Here is a 19,906-nt window from a genome sequence, read left to right on the forward strand (position 1 = left end):
TTCCGTGTCCATGTTACCCTGGGCTGTCAACCTCACAGGAACATGCTGAACCTGAACTCTTGCCAGTTCTCCTTTGAAAGCTTCCAACTGTGCAGGAAGACTTACCTGCAAGTAGACACCAATCTACTTTGCCATATCCTGTCTTATCTTAATGAAATTGGCTTTTCCCCAATTTAAGACAATAATTCCTGGTCTATCCATATCCTTTTTCCATAAATACTTTGAAACATTCAGAGTTACAGTCATTATCTCCAAACTGCTCCCCACTGACACTCCCTCCACCTGATGGGCTACATTCCCCAGGTCAGGGACCAGTTATGTTCCTTCCCTCACTGATCTACTGACGTACTGTATCAAAAATCTTTTCTGGACACATCACAAAAATTCTGACCCCTCTGAGCCTTTTATCCCTGTGAACCTTTGGGAAATTGAAATCCCCCAGTAATATAACATTGATGAAGGTAGCACATCAATGAAGTTAGCACATGAAAAAGCACATTGATGAAGGTAGAGCAGTTGATGTGGTTTACATGGATTTTAGTAAGGCACTTGATAAGGTTCCTCATAGAAGGCTCATTCGGAAGGTCAGGAGGCCTGGGATCCAGGGAAACTTGGCAGTGTGGATTCAGAATTGGCTCACCCATAGAAGACAGAGGGTGGTGGTAGATGGAGTGTATTCTGCCTGGAGGTCAGTGACTAGTGGTGTTCCACAGGGATCTGTTCTGGGACCCCTACTCTTTGTGATTTTTATAAATGACTTGGATGAGGATGTGGAAGGGTGGATTAGTAAGTTTGCAAGTTCACAGTGTCCACAGTGTCCACAGCTGCTCCACAGTGGGCACAACCCTCAGTGCTACAACTCAGATTGCAGAAAATCACCATAAATGCTTTGTGCGTTTCTTAGTTGAGGCCACAAAGTTTATGGAGCAACTACATCAGTGTGATCCAAACTTCTTTTCAAAGTTGTGAAACAGGGCAAGGTTACTTCTGAATATCCCAACAACCTCTGTAAATATTTTAGTAACATCTGATGTTGTTAATTAAAACTGTCAGCCTCTGTATTTCACAAATCAATCAATGTTTTGTTTGCATGTATTCACTTTCAGTTTTTTACACAGTGAACACCATGAAGTGAAGAGGTTGGCGTGACACCATTGGCTTGAACTCAACATGTTTTTCTCATCCTAACATTGCACTAGACAATAAATGTTTCACAAACAATTTCAGTGCCAGTAAGAAAAAGGGAAGTGAAAGTTGGCACCCTTGTTCAGGCACAGAAGTCAGTTTGAGAACCAGAGCACATACATCAAACTTCCTGTCTAACCCCTCCCTCTCTCCCTCCCTCCCTCCCTCCCTGTCAAAAGCTACATGTTCATCGACAAAGTTCTGAATTGTTCAAACCCACTGGGCTCCATTAAAGTCTGCTTCTTTGTATTGTCTTTCTAAAGGGTCATTTGAAAATAAGGTAAGAATTCAAATCTTTGCATAAAATTCCAAAGAATAAATCTGCTTAAATATTCTAATATTTAATTAACTAGTTATATTGAAATGATTCATGATACAAAATTTGAGAAAAAGTAACCCATTCAACACTAAATGAAAGCTTTGCTGTGAAATGTTGGTGTGAAACATGATGTTATACGTGAGGGAAATGTTCCAGAGGTTATTGTTAATGTTAAATGTGGAAACAGTTGGACCATCTTCCGCCAGTGCTGCTACGTAATTTAGCATTAAAACGTGACTGTTGACTTTAGGCAATGAAAACTATAAATTGTCTGTGAACCGGTTTCAGAGATCTACAATCTGCAAACAACAGATCTCTGACTTAATGGGACTTACTTGTGTAAGCACAGCACAAGTTTGTCACTGGAGCAGGGCTCAGCAGAGTGCTGTTTAAAGCACGAGATGTGTTGCCAAGAGATAGCCTGAAGAAGCTGAGCATTATAGTTAATTTACACTGACCGCCAGACGGTGATCCTGACTGTGAACCACCAGCGGATAATCACCACTCTATCGCACACAGAGACACACAAAACACAGGACAGGCCTGGGCCTGGTACTGGCCTGGTGACCCTTCCGATTGGCTCCAGTCCCTACCCCCCCACTCTTACCTCATCACCATCCTTCACCAATCTTCCCAGCCACGATCACTCCATTTGTTCTTTCTTTGTAGGGTCACGGAGTCACACAGCATGGAAACAGGCCCTTCGACCCAACTCGTCCATGCTAACTGTGTTGCCCAGCGAGCTAGCCCCATCTGCCCCTTTAGACCTCTCCTATCCATGGACTTATCTAGATGGCTTTTAACCACTGTTTCTGGTAGCCCATTCCAAATACCCGCAACACTTTGCGTGAAGAAGCTGCTCCTGATGTATCTTTTAAATTTCTCGGCTCTGATCTTAAACCTACACCCTCTTGTTTTTAGCACCCCCTCCCTGGGAAAAAGATTATGTGCTTTCACCCTGTCTACGCCCCTCATGATATACCTCTATCAGCTCACCCCTCAATCTCCTACATTCCAGGAAATAAACTCCGAGTCTCCACAACCTCTCCTTGTAACTCAGGCCCCCAAATCCAGGCCACATCCTGGTAAATCCTTTCTGCAATCTTTAGTAACATCTTTCCTATAACAGGGTGAATAAAACTGTGTACAATACTCCAAGTGTGACCTCGCTAATGTCATGCACAACTGCAACATAACTTCCCAACTCCTGTACTCAGTGCCCTGACTGATGAAGGCCAGTGTGCCAAATGTCTTCTTCACCACCCTGTCTACCTGTGACACCGCTTTCAGCGAACTATGGACTTGCAACCCTTGGTCCCTCTGTTCCATAACACTCCCCAGGGCCCTATCATTCATTGTATAATTCCTACCCTGGTTTGATCTCCCAAAATACAATACCTCACATTTATCTGGATTGAAAGCCATTTGCCAATCCTCAGCCCACATCCCCAGCTGATCAAGATCCCCCTATAACTTTTCATAACCTTCTACACTATCTCCAACACAACCTATTTTAGTGTCATCTGCAAACTTACCATGTCTTGTATATTCACATCCAAGTCGTTTAATATAATTTAGTAATTAAATTTGTAATATAATTTACAAACAACAAAGGTCCCAGTGGCATCCTCTGTGGGACACCATTAGATATAGGCTTCCAGTCCAAGAAACAACACTCGACCATCCACCTTTGCTTAAATCCAATCCGCCCTCTCCCCCGGATCCCATGCGATCTAACCTTACAGACTAGCCTGCTACGAGGGACCTTGTCAAAGGCCTTGCTAGAGTCCATACAGACAACATCCACTGCCCTACACTCTTGGTTACTTCAAGGAACTCCAAGAGATTTGTCAGACACGACTTCATACGCACAAAGCCGTGCTGACTGTCCCGAATCAGACCCTGTCTCTCCAAATGTTGGTAGATCCTGTCCTTCAGAATCTCCTCCAGCAATTTACCCAACACCCATGTCAGACTCACTGACCTGTAGTTTCCTGGCATGTTTTGCCACCCTTTTTAAACAAAGATACCACATCAGCCCCTCTCCCATCCTCTGGAACCTCACCTGTGGCCAGAGATGAAGCAAAAATCTCTACAAGGGCCTCCGCAATTTCTTCTCTAGCTTCCCACAAGGTCCGAGAATGCACCAGGCCAGGCCCTGGAGATTTATCCACCTTAATGCACTTTAAAGCCTCCTACACCTCCTCCCTGCTAATTTGTATCTGGTCCAAGACATCACCACTCATTTCCCCCATTTCCTTAGCTTCCATCGTGTTCTCCACAGTAAAAACTGAAGAGAAATGTTCATTAAAAATCTCTCCCATTTCCTTTGGTTCCACACACAGACGGCCATGCTGATCTTTAAGGGGACCTATTCTCTCCCTAGCCACCCTTTTACTTTCAATATACCTATCGAATCTTTTGGGATTTTGCCTCACCTTGGCCGCCAGATCCCTCTTGTGCCCTCTCTTTGCCCTCCCAACTTCTCTGTTAAGTGCACTCCTGCACTTCCTGTGGTCATTAAGAAATTCCCTAGTTCCCTATTGTTTATGCGCAGTATATGCCTCCTTAACCAGAGCCTCACTATCTCTCATCAACCATGGTTCCCAAAATCTGCCAGCCTTGTCCTTCACCCTAACATGTAGGCCCCGAACTCCTGACATCACACGTCTAAAAGCTCCCACTCAGCAGACACTCCCTTCCCTGCAAACAATCTCGCCCAGTCATCCTCTGCAAGATCCTGTCTAATGGCTCCAAAACTTGCTCTGCCCCAGTTCAGGACCTTACCCTGTGAACCGGTCGTATCCTTCTCCATAACTGTTTTAAAACCAATAGAATTATGGTCAGTCACCCAAAGTGCTCGCCGACAGACACTTCCACCACTTGTCCGACCTCATTCCCCAGGAGGACGTCTCGTGTTGTATCATCATCACCTCTGAACACTCCACCTGCAACCTCTCCACCTGTGACCTCTCAACCCCTAACCCCCTTGTGACCTCTCCACCTGTGATAAATGCACCTGTGACCTCTCTACTCGTGACCACTCCACCCGTGATCTCTCCACCTTTAACCTCTCCACTTGTGACCTCTCCACCTGTGACCTCTCCACACCTGACCTCTCCACCTGCCACTTTTCCATCCATGATCGCTCCATCTATGATCTCCCCACCCGTGTTCAGAATCAGGTTTATTATCTATTATCACTGACTTACAATAACATGAGATTTGTTGTTCTGCGTCAGCAGTACAACACAAAGACATAACTTACTATGAATTACAGAATAAAACAGTGCAAAACAAACAGATAACAGGGTTGTGTTCATGGACGGTTCAGAAATCTGATGACGGAGGGAAGAAGCTGTTCCTAAAATGTTGAGTGTGGGTCTTCAGGGTCCTGTACCTCCTCCCTGATGGCAGTAATGAGAAGAGGGCATGTCCCAGGTGGGGAGGGTCTTCAGTGACAGATGCCGCTTTCTTGAGGCACCATCTCTTGAAGATGTCCTCAATGGCAGGGAGGGTTGCGCCCATGATGGAGTTGGCTGAGTCTGCAACCCTCTGCAGCCTCTTGTGATTCTGTGCATTGGGGCTCTACACCAGGCTGTGGAGCAACCAGTCAGAATGCTCTCCACTGTACATCTGTAGAAATTTGCAAGAGTCTGTGGTGACAAACCAAATCAAACTCCAAATGAATTAAAGGCACTGGCGTGCCTTGTCCGTGATTACATCAATGTATTGGGCCCAGGACAGATCCTTCAAGATGCTGATGCCCAGGAACTTGAAGCTGCTCACCCTTTCCACCGCTGACCCCTCAGTGAGGACTGGTGTGTGTTCACTCCATGTGATCTCTCAGTGTGTGGTCTCTCCACTCACCACCTCCCCCGTGATCACTGCCCACAGTGCTGGGCTCTCATGCTTCATGGTTCTCTCCATTCCCCCCTCCCACACTAACACCTCCCTCCCCCCTCCCCCCACTCCACAAGCCAGTCCCTTGCTCTGAGCACAATGTCTCCTCCTTCTGTCCTTGATGTCAGATGGGAAGAACGTCACAAAACCATGAAAAGTTTATGTTGGGGAAGGGGATCAGGTATCCGGGTGTGTCTGTGCCAAGTGACACAGTTCCCCACCTGCACCAGCTTCCCACACTGAGCCCGTCTCTTCAGGGGCACATCGCCGAGGGTCTGTGCATCTCCCACCTTTCCAGCCAGAGAGTCCCACACCCCCACCACCCTTCCCTGATAGAGCTTTCTAATCCCAGCAAAATGCTAGTAACTCTGCTGCCTGCTCCCCAGTGCACATGTCTGCAGGACTGTAGAAGCTGCTCTGGAACTGTGGCTTCAGGGTTTTTGCCCAAAGTCTGGTCCCCACCCTGTAGAACTGCAGGTGCTCAGGTGCCTTGGAGAATGTCTGCCTTCAGCTGGCTTTAGTTCTGTCAGCCTTCAGTTGGACAGTCAGGAGGAGCACAGGCGGAGCAAACCACAGCAAGAAATGTGGCCAGCTGGCCGATTCATGACTGGTTCCTCATTTCATTAATGACACAAGTAAGCATTGAACCTTGCAAAGTTTGACACATTTCATTCAGTCCCCATGTTTTTGATGATTACACCATGAACAAGTGCTTCCGCTTCTTGAGGTTTGCTGGTCTAATCCGATTGTCCCTGTTTTTCACTCCACAGACAACTACACCATGGAATCCAACTGCATCTCCCTGTTGCTGCTGTTGGCAGTGCTGGGATCACTGATATCAGGTTTAGAGCCTACCTCGGGAATCCCTGGGATATCAGGGTGTCATGGAACACCAGGAGTGCCAGGCAGAGATGGCAGAGATGGCAGAAAAGGAGCAAAAGGAGAACCAGGTAAGACCACAATGAAACCGCTGGGGGTGGGGGTGATAACACCCCAGAGAATTCCTCAGTCACTCCACTCCGAACACAGAGCGGGAGCGGTGGCCAGTGCACCAGGGCCACACAGGTTCACAAACACAATATTGGACGGCACTGTCCCTGCTCACACAGCTGAAAGTTAACCTCACTGTGCAGAACCGCAGCACAAACTCCCAGATCATCCCTGACCTCTTGTACCTACCTGTTGGTGGGGACTGAGGGGGAAGGGGAGTGGGAAGGGGAGGGGTGGAGAGCATGAGGGATGTGAAGAGGGACGGGGTGGGCTGGAGGGGGAACAGGGTGAAGAGGGAGGGAGGGTGTGCAGAGGTGAGATGGAGACGGAAGGCTGCTGCACCTCTGGGTCCAACTCCAGCTGACACCAGTGGCAGCAGTTTGAGAATCACCCACGAGAGGATCATCCTCACAGCCCACACATCACACCCACACCCACACCCCACACCCGCAACCACATCCTACACCACACACCACACACCCCACACCCACACCCCACACCCCACACATCATACCCACACCCACACCCAAACCCCACAAGCCACAACCCACACCACACACCCACACCCATACACAAACCCCAAACCCCACACCACACACCACACACTCACACCCAAACCCCATACCCCACACCCATACACACACCCCCACCCACACCCCACAACCCACACTCACACCCACACCCGAACCCCACAACCCACACCCCATTAACAACACCCCACACCCACATCCAAACCCACACCCGAACCCCGCAACCCACACCACACGAACTACACCCCACACCCATACACACACCCACATCCCACACCTACTCCCCACACCTACACTGAAACCCACACACAGACCCCACATCCCACACCCCACAAACCACACCCCACACTCACACCCCACACCCACATCCCACACTCACACCTCAAACACCACACACACACCCCACAGCCATGCCCCAAACCCCATACACACTCCCCACACCCACACCCCACACCTACACCCCACACCTACACCCCACACCTACACTCCACACTCCAAACACAGTCTCCACACACACAAACATCCCACAACCACAGACCTCACACACACACCACCCCACACACAAAAATCCCACAAGCACACCCCACACCCACACCCACACCCTACACCCACACCCACACCCCCATCCCACAAACCACACTCACACACCACACCCACTCCTACACCCCAGAAACAACACTCACACCAAACACCCACACCCCACACCCACACCACACACCCACACAAACAGCCCACACCCACACCCCACACCCAAACCTACATGCCACACCCACACCCCACACCCACAACACAAACCCACACCTACACCCACACCACACACTGCACACGACACATCCACACCCATACACACACTGCACACCCACACCCACTCCCCACAGCTACACTCAACACTCACACCCACACCCACACCCCAAAACCCAACACCCCACACCCACGCCCCACACTCACACCCATGCCCCATACTCACACCACACACCCACAAAGAACACCCCACACCCACAAAGAACACCCCACACCCACAACACACACCACACACCCCACACTCATACCACACATCCATACCCCACACCCTACACCCACAACCCACAGCCACATCCCACACTCACACCCCACACCCCAAACACACACCGAAACCCACACCCTGCACCAACAACACATACTCACACCCACAACCCACACCGCACCCCGCAGCCCACACCCTGCCCCAGAGCCCATACCCCACACCACACACCACAAACCCCACACCCATGCCTGACACCCCACACCTCATACCCCACGTCCCACACCTCACACCCACACCTATAGACTATACATAACACCCCACAACTACACCCCACACCCCAACCACACCCCACAGCCCAGATCCCTCTCCCTAAAGCCCACACTCCCACACCCCACACCCTCCCCCTACACTGCACCACACCACACACTCCAAACTCCACAAACCCACACCCCACACGCCCACCTACACCCCACACCCCACACCCATGCCCCACACTCGAAACTCCACATTGACACTCCACAGCACACCCTACGCCAACACACACAGCCCACACCCACAAGACCACACACCCCACACCATACTCCACACACCCCACACACCACATACCAGAGCCCACATGCTTCACCCCAAACTCCACACACCCCACACACCACATACCAGAGCCCACATGCTTCACCCCAAACACCACACCCCCACACAACACACCCACACTCTAACGAAACCCCACACCAACACCCACACACCACAACCCACACCCCAAACACCACACCTCCACACCACAAAAACAACACCCATACCCACACCCCACACACCACACACCCCACATTCACAGCCCACTCCCTACACCAACAGCCACACCCCACACACCACACCCCACAGCCAACACCACACACCCCAAACCCCACACCCCCACACACCACACCCACACTCCACACCAGCACCCCGCACAAAACACCCTGCACCCAAAACCCCTTACTTCACGGCCCACACCCACACGCAACACTCCGTGCCCACACCCCACACCCAAAACACCCACCCACACCTAACACTCACACCCCAAACCCCACACACACTCCCCACACCCACACCCCACACCCACACCACAGAACCGCAACCCACACCCACACCCCACACCCAAATCACCCACCTACACCCCACACTCACACCCCAAACCCCACACACACTCCCTACACCCACACCCACACTCCAAACTCCAAACACAGAGTCCACACAACGCCCACACACAAACATCCCACAAGCACTCCCCACACCCACACCACACAAAACACACTCACACCCCACACCAACACCCCACACCCCACACAACACCCCACACCAACACCCCACACCCACACCCACACCCACTCCTCACACCTAATCCCAACACTCATACCCCCACCTCACATCCCAAACCCAGCACCCCAACCCACACCCACACCCCACACCCACACCCACACCCACACCACACCCACACCACACACTCATACCCACACCCCGCAACCTAAAACCCAACACCGCACACCCACGCCCCACACCTACACCACTCACCCCACACCCACAGCCGCACCCGACACCACACCCCACACCCATGGCCCACACCCAAACCCACACCCTGCACCCACAACACACACCACACCCCATAGCCCACACCCCACACCACACACCACATCTCCACACCCCACACCCAAACCCCACACCCATGCCCCACGCCCCACACCTCACACCCACACCCATAGACCATACGTAACACGCCATAACTACACCCCACACCTCAAAAACCACACCCCACACCCACACCCAGCCCCTACACCACACACACCACACGCTCTAAACCCCACAAACCCACATCCCACACCCCCACCTATACCCCACACCCCACACCCAAAACTCCACACTGACCCCCCACACCGACCCCCCATACCCCACACCAACACACACAGCCCATACCCCACACCCCACGCACCACACACCACAGCCCACACGCTACACCCCAAGCCTCACACCCCCACACACTGCACCCACACTCCACACCAGCACCCCGCACAAGACACCCCGGACCCCTTACCTCATGCCCCACACCCACACCCAAAACTCCATGCCCACACCCCACACACAGCCCATCTCCACACCCCTCACACACACCCCTCAGCCCACATCCCACACCACAGACCCACATCTCACACACCAAACCCACACACACACCACACCATACACCCCACGCCACATCCAGCACCCCACATCACACCCCACACCACATACCGACAATCCACACCCCACACCCGTGCCCAACAAGCCACACCTCATACCCCAGACCACACACCTCACACCCCACAGCCCACACCACAGACCATATACTCCGCACTGACACCCCACACCCAAACCCCCACCCCACATTCCACACCGAAACGCCACACCCCACACTGACACCCCACACCCCACAACCACACCCCACACCCCACAACCACACCTATACCCCACACCCACACCCAACACCCACACCCCACACCCACACCCAACACCCACACCCCACACTCTCCACCTCTGACACTTCCCCATCTTCACATCTCACAATCTCGCACCTTGTTTACCCGAAACGTTCCCTCAGATTCTCTCTCTACCGATGCTGTCCAACCTGCTAAGTGTTTCCAGCATGTTATGGTTTTATTTCAGATTTCCAGAATATGCAGTTTTTTTACTGTTTGTCCCCGTTTCCGGATCATGTTTTGCTCTCCCAGTGTTCTGTCATTCTCCTTAATAAGGATTCAAACCCAGGTGCAGCACGAAGTCCGGTTGTGACGATAAACAACGTACCTGACACCTCTGGGTACAGACTCACTGCAGAAAATCATTTTGTTCTCTGATATCTTAAAGGCCTCTGTTAGATCATTCCTGATGTTCCATGGAAACCAATCTCACACTCTGCACCCTTTGCTCTTAATTGAATTTTGCTCATTTTTGCATGAAAATAGCTAGGAAGCTCTTTGAAGTTTTTCCCATTCCATGTGGGATACTCATCCAGAAACCTGAAGGCCGTTTCTAACCCTGAAGGTTTGGGCCCGATAAATCTTTGGCCACGTTTACCTTCCTGAAGGCACAGAAATGTACTGAGGAGCTGAAGTCAGGGAGCTGATGTCCCAAATATTCAGCAGAACTTCAACCTGGATAAATTGTCTGCTAAACACCAGGACACTCAGGAAACTGGTGGAAGAAACTTTTACTGATACAAGATGCAAAGGACATGCAAGCAATGGAACTAATTAGAAGTTTCATTCAAAGGACCAGCATTGTGAGCTTCCTTCTCTCTTCCACTCTGATACAGAGGTATAATGGGCACAAATTGTGTTCAGTTCTGGTCACCTCATTATAGACAGGATGTGGAAGCTTTAGAGAGAGTGCAGAGGAGATTTACCAGGGTGTTTCCTGGATTGGAGAGCATGTTTTATGAAGATAGGTTGAGTGAGCTAGGGCTTTTCTCTTTGGAGAGAAGGAGGATAAGAGGTGGCTTGATAGAGGTGTACAAGATGATAAGAGGCATAGATTGAGTGGACAGTCAGAGACTTTTTTTCCAGCGCAACAATGGCTAACACAAAGGGACATAATTTTAAGGTGATTGGAGGAGGGTATAAGGGGGATGTCAGGGTTAAGTTTTTTACACATAGAGTGGTGGGTGCGTGGAACACACTGCCAGCAGAGGTTGTGGGGGTAGATATATTAGGGAAATTTAAGAGACTCTTAGGTAGACACATGAATACATGCATGAAAAGAGTCCAGAAAAATAGGGGGCTATGTGGGAGGGAAGGGTTAGATAGATATTAGAGCAGGATAAAACGTCAGCACAACATTGTGGGCTGAAGGGCCTGTACTGTGCCGTAACGTTCTATGTTCTAAAACCAAGAAAACCTCCCGAGTCAGTGGTGGAACTGAAGAGACAACAATATGTGCTTTTGAAGAGCTGTTACTGGGAGATCTGGTGAGAAAGCAGACGGTGCAGTCAGAAATAAGGTAGAGCCAATGACATTTCACTGACCTGGGTCAGTCTCTTCATTGCTGGTAATAAAACTGCAGATTATTAAAATGCAGAGACCAGTGTCACCATTTTAGGTTTACTCCCAAACCTGGAAGGGATAATCCTAGTTTACTCCCAGCTCTAAAACTGAAGGTATCAATTTACACCTGTGTCTTGACTGGATTTCCCACTGCCCTAGCCTCCCCCTTGGACTGCAGTCGATAAATCCACATACTCCACCTGCGGCATTGATCTCAATGTCTGATGTGGATAATCTCGAATTATTCCGTTTATCACTCCTACTCCTGGCTTTCCTGATGCCAGATTCATTCCAGTCACCACCACTGAAGTTTATGTTGAAACTGTCTACTTTGCTGTTTCCTTCAAGCAAGGAAATCACTGCCCAGATCTCAGGATGGTTCTTGCAGTTGTCTTATCCAACAGTGACATAGAGTTGGGAACAGCCCCCGTACCTTCCATTCTGTGGGAATACGACCTGGTCTTCCACGTTTCAGAGAATGGGAACAAGGTCCTGTTGGACGTGCTACAGATGTTCGTGCTACTCCAAGGGTAGCACTCCTTGCCCAAAGCAACTTCGTTTCCTGGATAATGAACCAGTTCAGTGGTTCAACAATCATTAATGTTCTGCCACAATGGATTCCTTTCCTTTCTCAGCCATCTGGTGCCTTCAGTTAGATAAAGGGCTCCTGAACTTCATCCCACCCAGACTTTGAACAAGTCTGAGCGTCAAAGCATGATGGCAACACAAGTGGGAAGGCAGTGAGTGGCGTGGCCCCACTTTCTGTGGTCAATTTGATTTGAATAAAATATAAACGACAAAGGAAAACTTTGAACATTGCAGGCTCAGTGAAGTCCTTCTGTACAGATCCATAGAGTCATGGATTCATACAGAACGGAAACAGCCCCTTCCTCCCACCAGCTCTATGCCAACCAATGGGCACCCATCTCTGTTAGTTCCACAGGTGAGCACTGGACTCATTGCTTTCGAAACGCTCATCCCGACGCTTCTTCAATGCTGTCAGTGACGCTGCTTCCACCCCTCTCTCAGGCAGTGTGTTCCAGCTACTCACCACTTGGAGTGAAAAACATCCCACTCAAACGTCCTCAAAATCTCTTATCCCTGACCCTAAATCTCTGTCCTCTCGTTGTATCCACCCCACTTTTGGGGAGAAGTTTTCTGCAGTCTACCCTATCTATACCTCTCATAATTTGATACAGCACAATCATGTCCCCGCCTAACCTTCTCCACTCCAGGGAGAACAGACCCAACCTCTCCAGTCTCTCCTCATAACTGAAACACTCCATCCCAGGAAACATCCTGGTGAATCTCCTCTGCACCCTCTCCAGTGCGATCACATCCTCCCTACAGTGTGGTGAACAGATCTGCACACTGTACTCCAGCTGAGGTCTGACCAAGGTTTTATAAAGTTGGACCAAAAGCTCCCTGATTTTATCCTGAATGCCCCATCTAATGAAGGCCAGTATCCCATCTGCCTTATAAACCACATGACCAACTTGCATTGACACCTTCATGGGTCTTTGGACTTGCACGTCAAGCTCCCTCTGTTCCACAGTGCTCTCCAGGACCCTACCGTGCATAGTGTGTTATTAGTGCTCCTAAAATACATCACAGAACATAGAACATGGAAAACCTACAGCACAATTCAGGCCCTTCGGCCCACAAAGCTGTGCCGAACATGTCCCTACCCTAGAAATTACTAGGCTTACCCATAGCCCTCTATTTTTCTCAGCTCCATGTACCTATCCAACAGTCTCTTAAAAGACTCTATCGTATCCGCCTCCACCACCGTTGCCGGCAGCCCATTCCATGCACTCACCACTCTCTGAGTAAAAAACTTACCCCTGACATCTCCTCTGTACCTACTCCCCAGCACCTTAAACCTATGTCCTCTTGTGGCCACCATTTCAGCCCTGGGGAAAAGCCTCTGACCTGATCAATGACTCTCATCATCTTATACACCTCTATCAGGTCTCCCCTCATCCTCCGTTGTTCCCTCAACCTGTTTTCATAAGGCATGCTCCGCATTCCAGGCAGCATCCTTGTAAATCTCCTCTGCACCCTTTCTATGGCTTCTACATCCTTCCTGCAGTGAGGTGACCAGAACTAAGCACCGTACTCCAAGTGGGGTCTGACCAGGGACCTATATAGCTACAACATTACCTCTCAGCTCTTAAATTCAATTCCCCGATTGATGAAGGAAAATACACCATATGCCTTCTTAACCACAGAGTCAACCTGTGCAGCCGCTTTGAGCGTCCTATAGACTCGGACCCCAAGATCCCTCTGATCCTCCACACTACCAACAGTCCTACCATTAATACTATACTCTGCCATCATATTTGACCTACGAAAATGAACCAAAAAAATCACCTCCCAGTGATCAGGGTTAAACTCCCTCTGCCAGTTCTCAGCCCATTTCCCCAACACGTGGACATCACCCTGTCCACTACCTTCCACAACATTTGTGTCATTCACAAACTTACTGACCATGTCTCCAACATTCACTGTCAAATCATTCTCATCTGTTACATACAGCAAAGGTCCCTGTACTTTACCTGGTAACATACACAAGGAGCCCCCACGTGGACAGACACACTCAGCACCATATTTGTGGTGCCTGAATGCAGAGACCACGGATATTAAGACTCCTCACATGGGAGAAACATTCACCATGCTTGGAAGCTCCATTTGGTCACTGGAGACCTAACTGAGGAGATTCCTGGCTGGGGCCATGTTTGGGTGAAATTCTCACATCTGGCCAAAGCCGTCCCTCAGCCCATCGCCCTGCCCCTGGTCATGACCGCCACGTCTTGGTCTATCAAACCTCCGTTACACCTGCCCCTGTCGTTGACTCCTCACCTAACCCTTCTACATCAGTTGGCTGCCTGAACCTTCCCAGAGAACTGTTGCCCTGATGCCTCCTACTGATACATGCCCAAACCCAGGAGGCTAATCATGTCTGCCCTTCTCATGACTTTACCCAATTCTTGTGGTCGCAGGGCTCTCTGACTGGCACCTCTAGTACCCCTGTAACCCACACCCGCGGGCACAGACCCATGACTTGTCGAATGTCTGTGCTGGAAAGGCCTTTGATCCTGTAGTACAGGTCACTTTGGGACATGTATGCTACAGAATATCACAGCAGCACACTTGTAGAACACAGAACAGTACAGCACAGGACAGACCCCTCGGCCCACCATGTCTGTGCCGACCATGATGCCAAATTAAACTGCACATGGTCCATATCCCTCCCTTCCCTGCCCGTTCATCTGCCTGTCGAAATGTCTCTTAAACATTGCTATCGTATCCGCCACCACCACCTCCCCTGGCAGCCCGTTCCAGGCACCCACCACTCTCTGTGTAAGATATTTGCCCCACACATCTCCTTTAAACTTTCCCCCTCTCACCCTGAAGTAATAACCTCTGGTATTTGACATTTCCATCCTAGGAAAATGACTGCCTGTCTACCCTATCTCTGCCTCTCATAATTTTATAAACTTCTATCAGGTCTCCCTTCAGCCTCCACTGCTCCAGAGAAACAACCCAAGTTTGTCCATCCTCTCCTCATAACACATGCTCTCTAATCCTGGCAGCATCCTGGTGAACCTCTTCTGCACCCTCTCCGAAACCTCCACATCCTTCCTGGGAGAGGGCGACCAGAACTGCACATAATAAACTCTCCAACAGAATTCTCACTGCCCACCGAGATCTTATCACAACTTTACAGGTGCCGTTCAATATCTGGGTGAGTCTTTGACCATCAGAAGAAATGTTTACATTTATGTAACATCTCATCACATTGCAAAATCATCCCACACGTCACATAATTGCACTGGACTTGTATTTCTCAAAAATGAAGCTGATCTATTTTCTGGGAAGGGCTCCCTGGTTCGGTCCGTACTCGGGGCGAGAGCGGTGACAAGGGAGATCCAGGAATCATGGGCCCAGTCGGGAAACGAGGTCGGAGGGGGCCATCTGGTGACAAAGGCGATCCCGGCATCCGAGGAGAGAAAGGGGAGAAGGGAAGTTCAGGAGACCACAAGAGCACATTGAAATCTGCCTTTTCTGCAAAAAGGGGTGGATACGAATACCCACCTCGAGACACACCCATCAGGTTCAGTAAAGTCATCTCTAATGACCAAGGCCACTACGACAGCAACACAGGAATCTTCACCTGCAACATTACGGGCCATTATTACTTTGTGTTCTATGCCACTTCAGATAATAACCTGTGCATGAACCTGAATATGAATGGTGTGAAGAAAGCTGGCTTCTGCAGTCACGGGGAATTTCATCAGGTCTCCTCAGGGGGTATTGTGCTTCATTTGATGGCCAATGACAAGGTCTGGCTCGAGGCAACAGATTACAATGCCTTAATGGGGAAAGAAGATCATGACAGTGTCTTCAGTGGGTTCCTTCTCTTTCCAGATTAAGAATTCAAAGACTGAAGGGAAATCTTTGACCAAATACTCTGTTGAAAATTATACCAGATTGTCTTTACTATATAAAACAGTTGCTTATTAAAACCAACACAATGTGAGCTTCCTTCTCTGATTCATGTCCAAAAGTGAATGGATTTTGTGCCTTGGAACCATACAGATTCCCTGCCAAAGAACAGACAAACAGCAAATCCAAGAAATCACTGTAAGATGCAGATGTGTGAGATAAGTTCCACACATGGCTTGGGAAACTGCTGGTTGCCTGTTTGAGAAGCTGAACTTTGAATTACATTGAGTACTTACCACACCCACGGTTACAACACCCACGGTTTACCACTTTGCAGATAAATAACTCGGCTGATTCAGCTGATGAGCCAATCCCAGGGGGGAAACATGTCAGTATTGCTTCCATCCACAGCAAATGAGGCATTAATCAAAGAAATCACAGGCATGGTATAACCTGGAGATATTCAGTCAACCCCGACCCAGCCCCAACCCCAACCACAAACCTAGTCAATTCCCTCTCAGTGCCCCCGACACCATACTTTTCACCATGGACTTTGAAAGCCTGTACACAAATATAGAGACGGACAGGGGCATCGAGGCAGTCAGAGAGGTCCTGCAGAAATACCCAGACCCGGAGAGGTCAGACGAGGCTTTAATCAAACTCCTCCGGCTGAGCCTGACAAAGAATGACTTTGAATTCAATGATGAATTCTACCTACAGGTCAAAGGCACGGCAATGGGAAAGAAATTTGCCCCAGCTTACGCCAACATATACTTGGCAAAGTGGGAGGAGACAGTCTTCCCGAAATGTCCCAAAAAACCCATGTGCCTCCACAGATATCTAGATGACATCTGGGGTGTCTGGACACATTCTGAGAGAGAGTTAGAGGGATTCATCAAAATCCTGAACACACATCACCCCTCCATAAAAGTGAAGGCCGTCATGAGTAGAGAGAAAGTGGATTTCCTAGACACCACCATTTTTAAACTAGCAGCAGAAAATGGTAGGCAGAAACTAGCGACTAAAGTCTTTTTCAAGCTGACGGACACTCACACCCTCCTGCACACGGCGAGCCATCACCCCAAACACACCTTCAAGGGCATCGTCAAATCACAACTGAGCCGCTTCCACCCCATTTGCAGCAGGGAGGAGGATTTCAAGCAGGCCACGACTATTCTCTACACGGCTCTTAGACAGAGAGGTTACAGTAAACGCAGACTCACACACATCAAATCCGATTTCTTGAGAGGCCTGACAGACCCCAGAGCGCAGAATAGGGCAACAGCCAAGCTTCCACTGATAACAGGGTACAGTAGGACGGCCATGGATATCCACACACTAATTAAAGCCGCTTCTGACAACTGAAGGGAGAGGTGAGCTCACTGGGGGCATACACGATAGTGTCAGCTTTTCAAAGGGCCAAGAATCTGAGAGACCCCTTAGTTAGTAGCAAACTGTACACAGCTCCGAACTGTGGCGGGAGACACTGCAGAGCATGTAAACATTTAAAAATAGCAAAAAGCATCCACAACAGAGCGACAGAAAAATGGGCACGGATGGAGCAGAGGATAACCTGTGGGCAGGAGAATGTAGTCTATGCCATCCAGTGTAAAGAGTGCCACATCTTATACATAGGGGAAACAGGTAACAGCCTAAGGGTGCGACTGACAGGGCACCTGAGTACGATGACAGGGCAAGAGCAGAGCAGACCTGTCAGCAGGCATTTCCAGCAGCACGGGATCCAGTCTTTAGAGATCCTGGGCCTGGAAACAAACCTGAACTGATCAAGCTCCCAGAAAAAGAGAGCAGAGAAGAAATGGATTGAGTTATTACAAACCCACTCCCCAAACGGTCTAAACCAAGGCTAAAAAAATAAATAAATAAAAACTTTAAAAATTCAGAATCGGGCCTAGTAAATCAGGCTTAAAAAGATTAGGGTCACACGTTCCCGATGAATTTGACTCTGACTGGGGACCCAATCCCAAAAAAAGATCTTCCCCCTCTTCCCCCTCAACTGACATACACTCCCACACCCTGACCCAGACAGAACCCACCCCCAATAGACCAGCTCACATGTACCACCCCCTCATCCCACACTCCTCCCGATACATTTAAGTTAGGGTCGAAGACAACTTTTGTCCCCCAACACAGACCAGGCAACACTCACCCCTTCTGACCACACACACACTCACGACATGCATCCCGATATACAGATCACAGACAGCTTCCTCACACAGACCAGCCAACGGGCACCCCTCCCAATCCCACATACACTCACGTACGTTCCCCCCAAACACTTACAACCGGGTCCCAAATTCACCACCACTTCCCCCAGCCCCTTCCCCTAAACCTAACATTACACAAGCCAACAGCCCAACTAACCCTTACCAACAGCCCAACTAACCCTTACCAACACCCTCACTAGTAATGACCCTGCACAAGTACAATTTCCCACCCTATTAAGATATGGATTCTGGAATAAGGCACAGATCACAATAAAGACGAGTGGAACCAGACCAAGATCATGAACCCATGAGCCAATCAAAGTGGCAGGGTACAGTGAGACTGAATCTCCAGTAATGAGATCAATGAACACAAGAGGGATAATTTTCCCACTGCCCTCTAACTCACAACCCAACCCCAAACCCAACCCCAACCCCAGCCCCAACCCCAGCCCCAACCCCAGCCCCAACACCACCCACTCAGAAGTCTGGGTCTGTGTCTCTGCCCTTTTTACTAACACTGCAGAAGCTGCCATGAGTCTGCTCCTTACTGCAGTGATTTTCAGTCAACAACTTGTCCTGGAAGCAAATTATATCCCTCAGATATATTGATAATCTCTCAATTTACAATTCTGTGTTGTCCTTCAGTAATAAAGTTCACAATTTTATTGTTGACAGATTATATCATGCATACAATATAAGATGTGATGAGAAGGATGTCCTACTTGCACAATGAATATATTATCATATTCTGTCACGTAAATACCTGCATATTTCAATAGGAACTTTGAAGGATCAATGTCTGTCTGAAAGTCTCGTTCTCGTGAACAGGTGTTGTGTCTCGTTACTGTGGGAGTGGTCACTCCAGTAACGTGGTGGGAAATGCAGAGAGAAGTCATCACTTGTCAATTACTTTATTTTCAATGCTTGTTACCAAAATCTATTCCTACATACGAAATGTGCACGACTGCATTACTGAGGAAATGTTCAATAAAAAGTTCTTGTACTGAAGATTTTGTTCACTGCCTGATGTTTCTGGTTCTGAGTCACAGTTGCTTCAGTGATGCCAAGTTCAATCAATAAATTAATGGTGAAGGTGGCCCATAAGATGCAAATCAGCCTCCAGACTGATGTCTCAAAATGCAACTATATGTGCCTATGATCCTCATCGTCTCAGGTTTCACTCTACCTTTTAAAGAAATGTGTTCAATATTTAGTGAAAATATGAACATGATAATTGTTCAGTGTGCAGTGTATTA

The 19,906-nt window shown here is 49.2% G+C and overlaps 1 protein-coding gene across 1 annotated transcript; it reads left to right on the forward strand.

The window, feature by feature from the left end:
- The first annotated feature begins 1,356 nt into the window (after positions 1-1,356).
- Positions 1,357-19,658, forward strand: LOC127583193 (complement C1q subcomponent subunit C-like). Its single transcript, XM_052038955.1, has 3 exons — positions 1,357-1,465; positions 6,178-6,357; positions 15,859-19,658. The coding sequence occupies exons 2-3, from the start codon at positions 6,189-6,191 to the stop codon at positions 16,410-16,412; spliced, it is 723 nt and encodes a 240-aa protein (XP_051894915.1). The 5' UTR covers positions 1,357-1,465; positions 6,178-6,188; the 3' UTR covers positions 16,413-19,658.
- The last annotated feature ends 248 nt before the right edge of the window (positions 19,659-19,906 follow it).

Source organism: Pristis pectinata, chromosome 26 (genome assembly GCF_009764475.1).
Source record: "Pristis pectinata isolate sPriPec2 chromosome 26, sPriPec2.1.pri, whole genome shotgun sequence".
Taxonomy (NCBI): Eukaryota; Metazoa; Chordata; class Chondrichthyes; order Rhinopristiformes; family Pristidae; genus Pristis; species Pristis pectinata.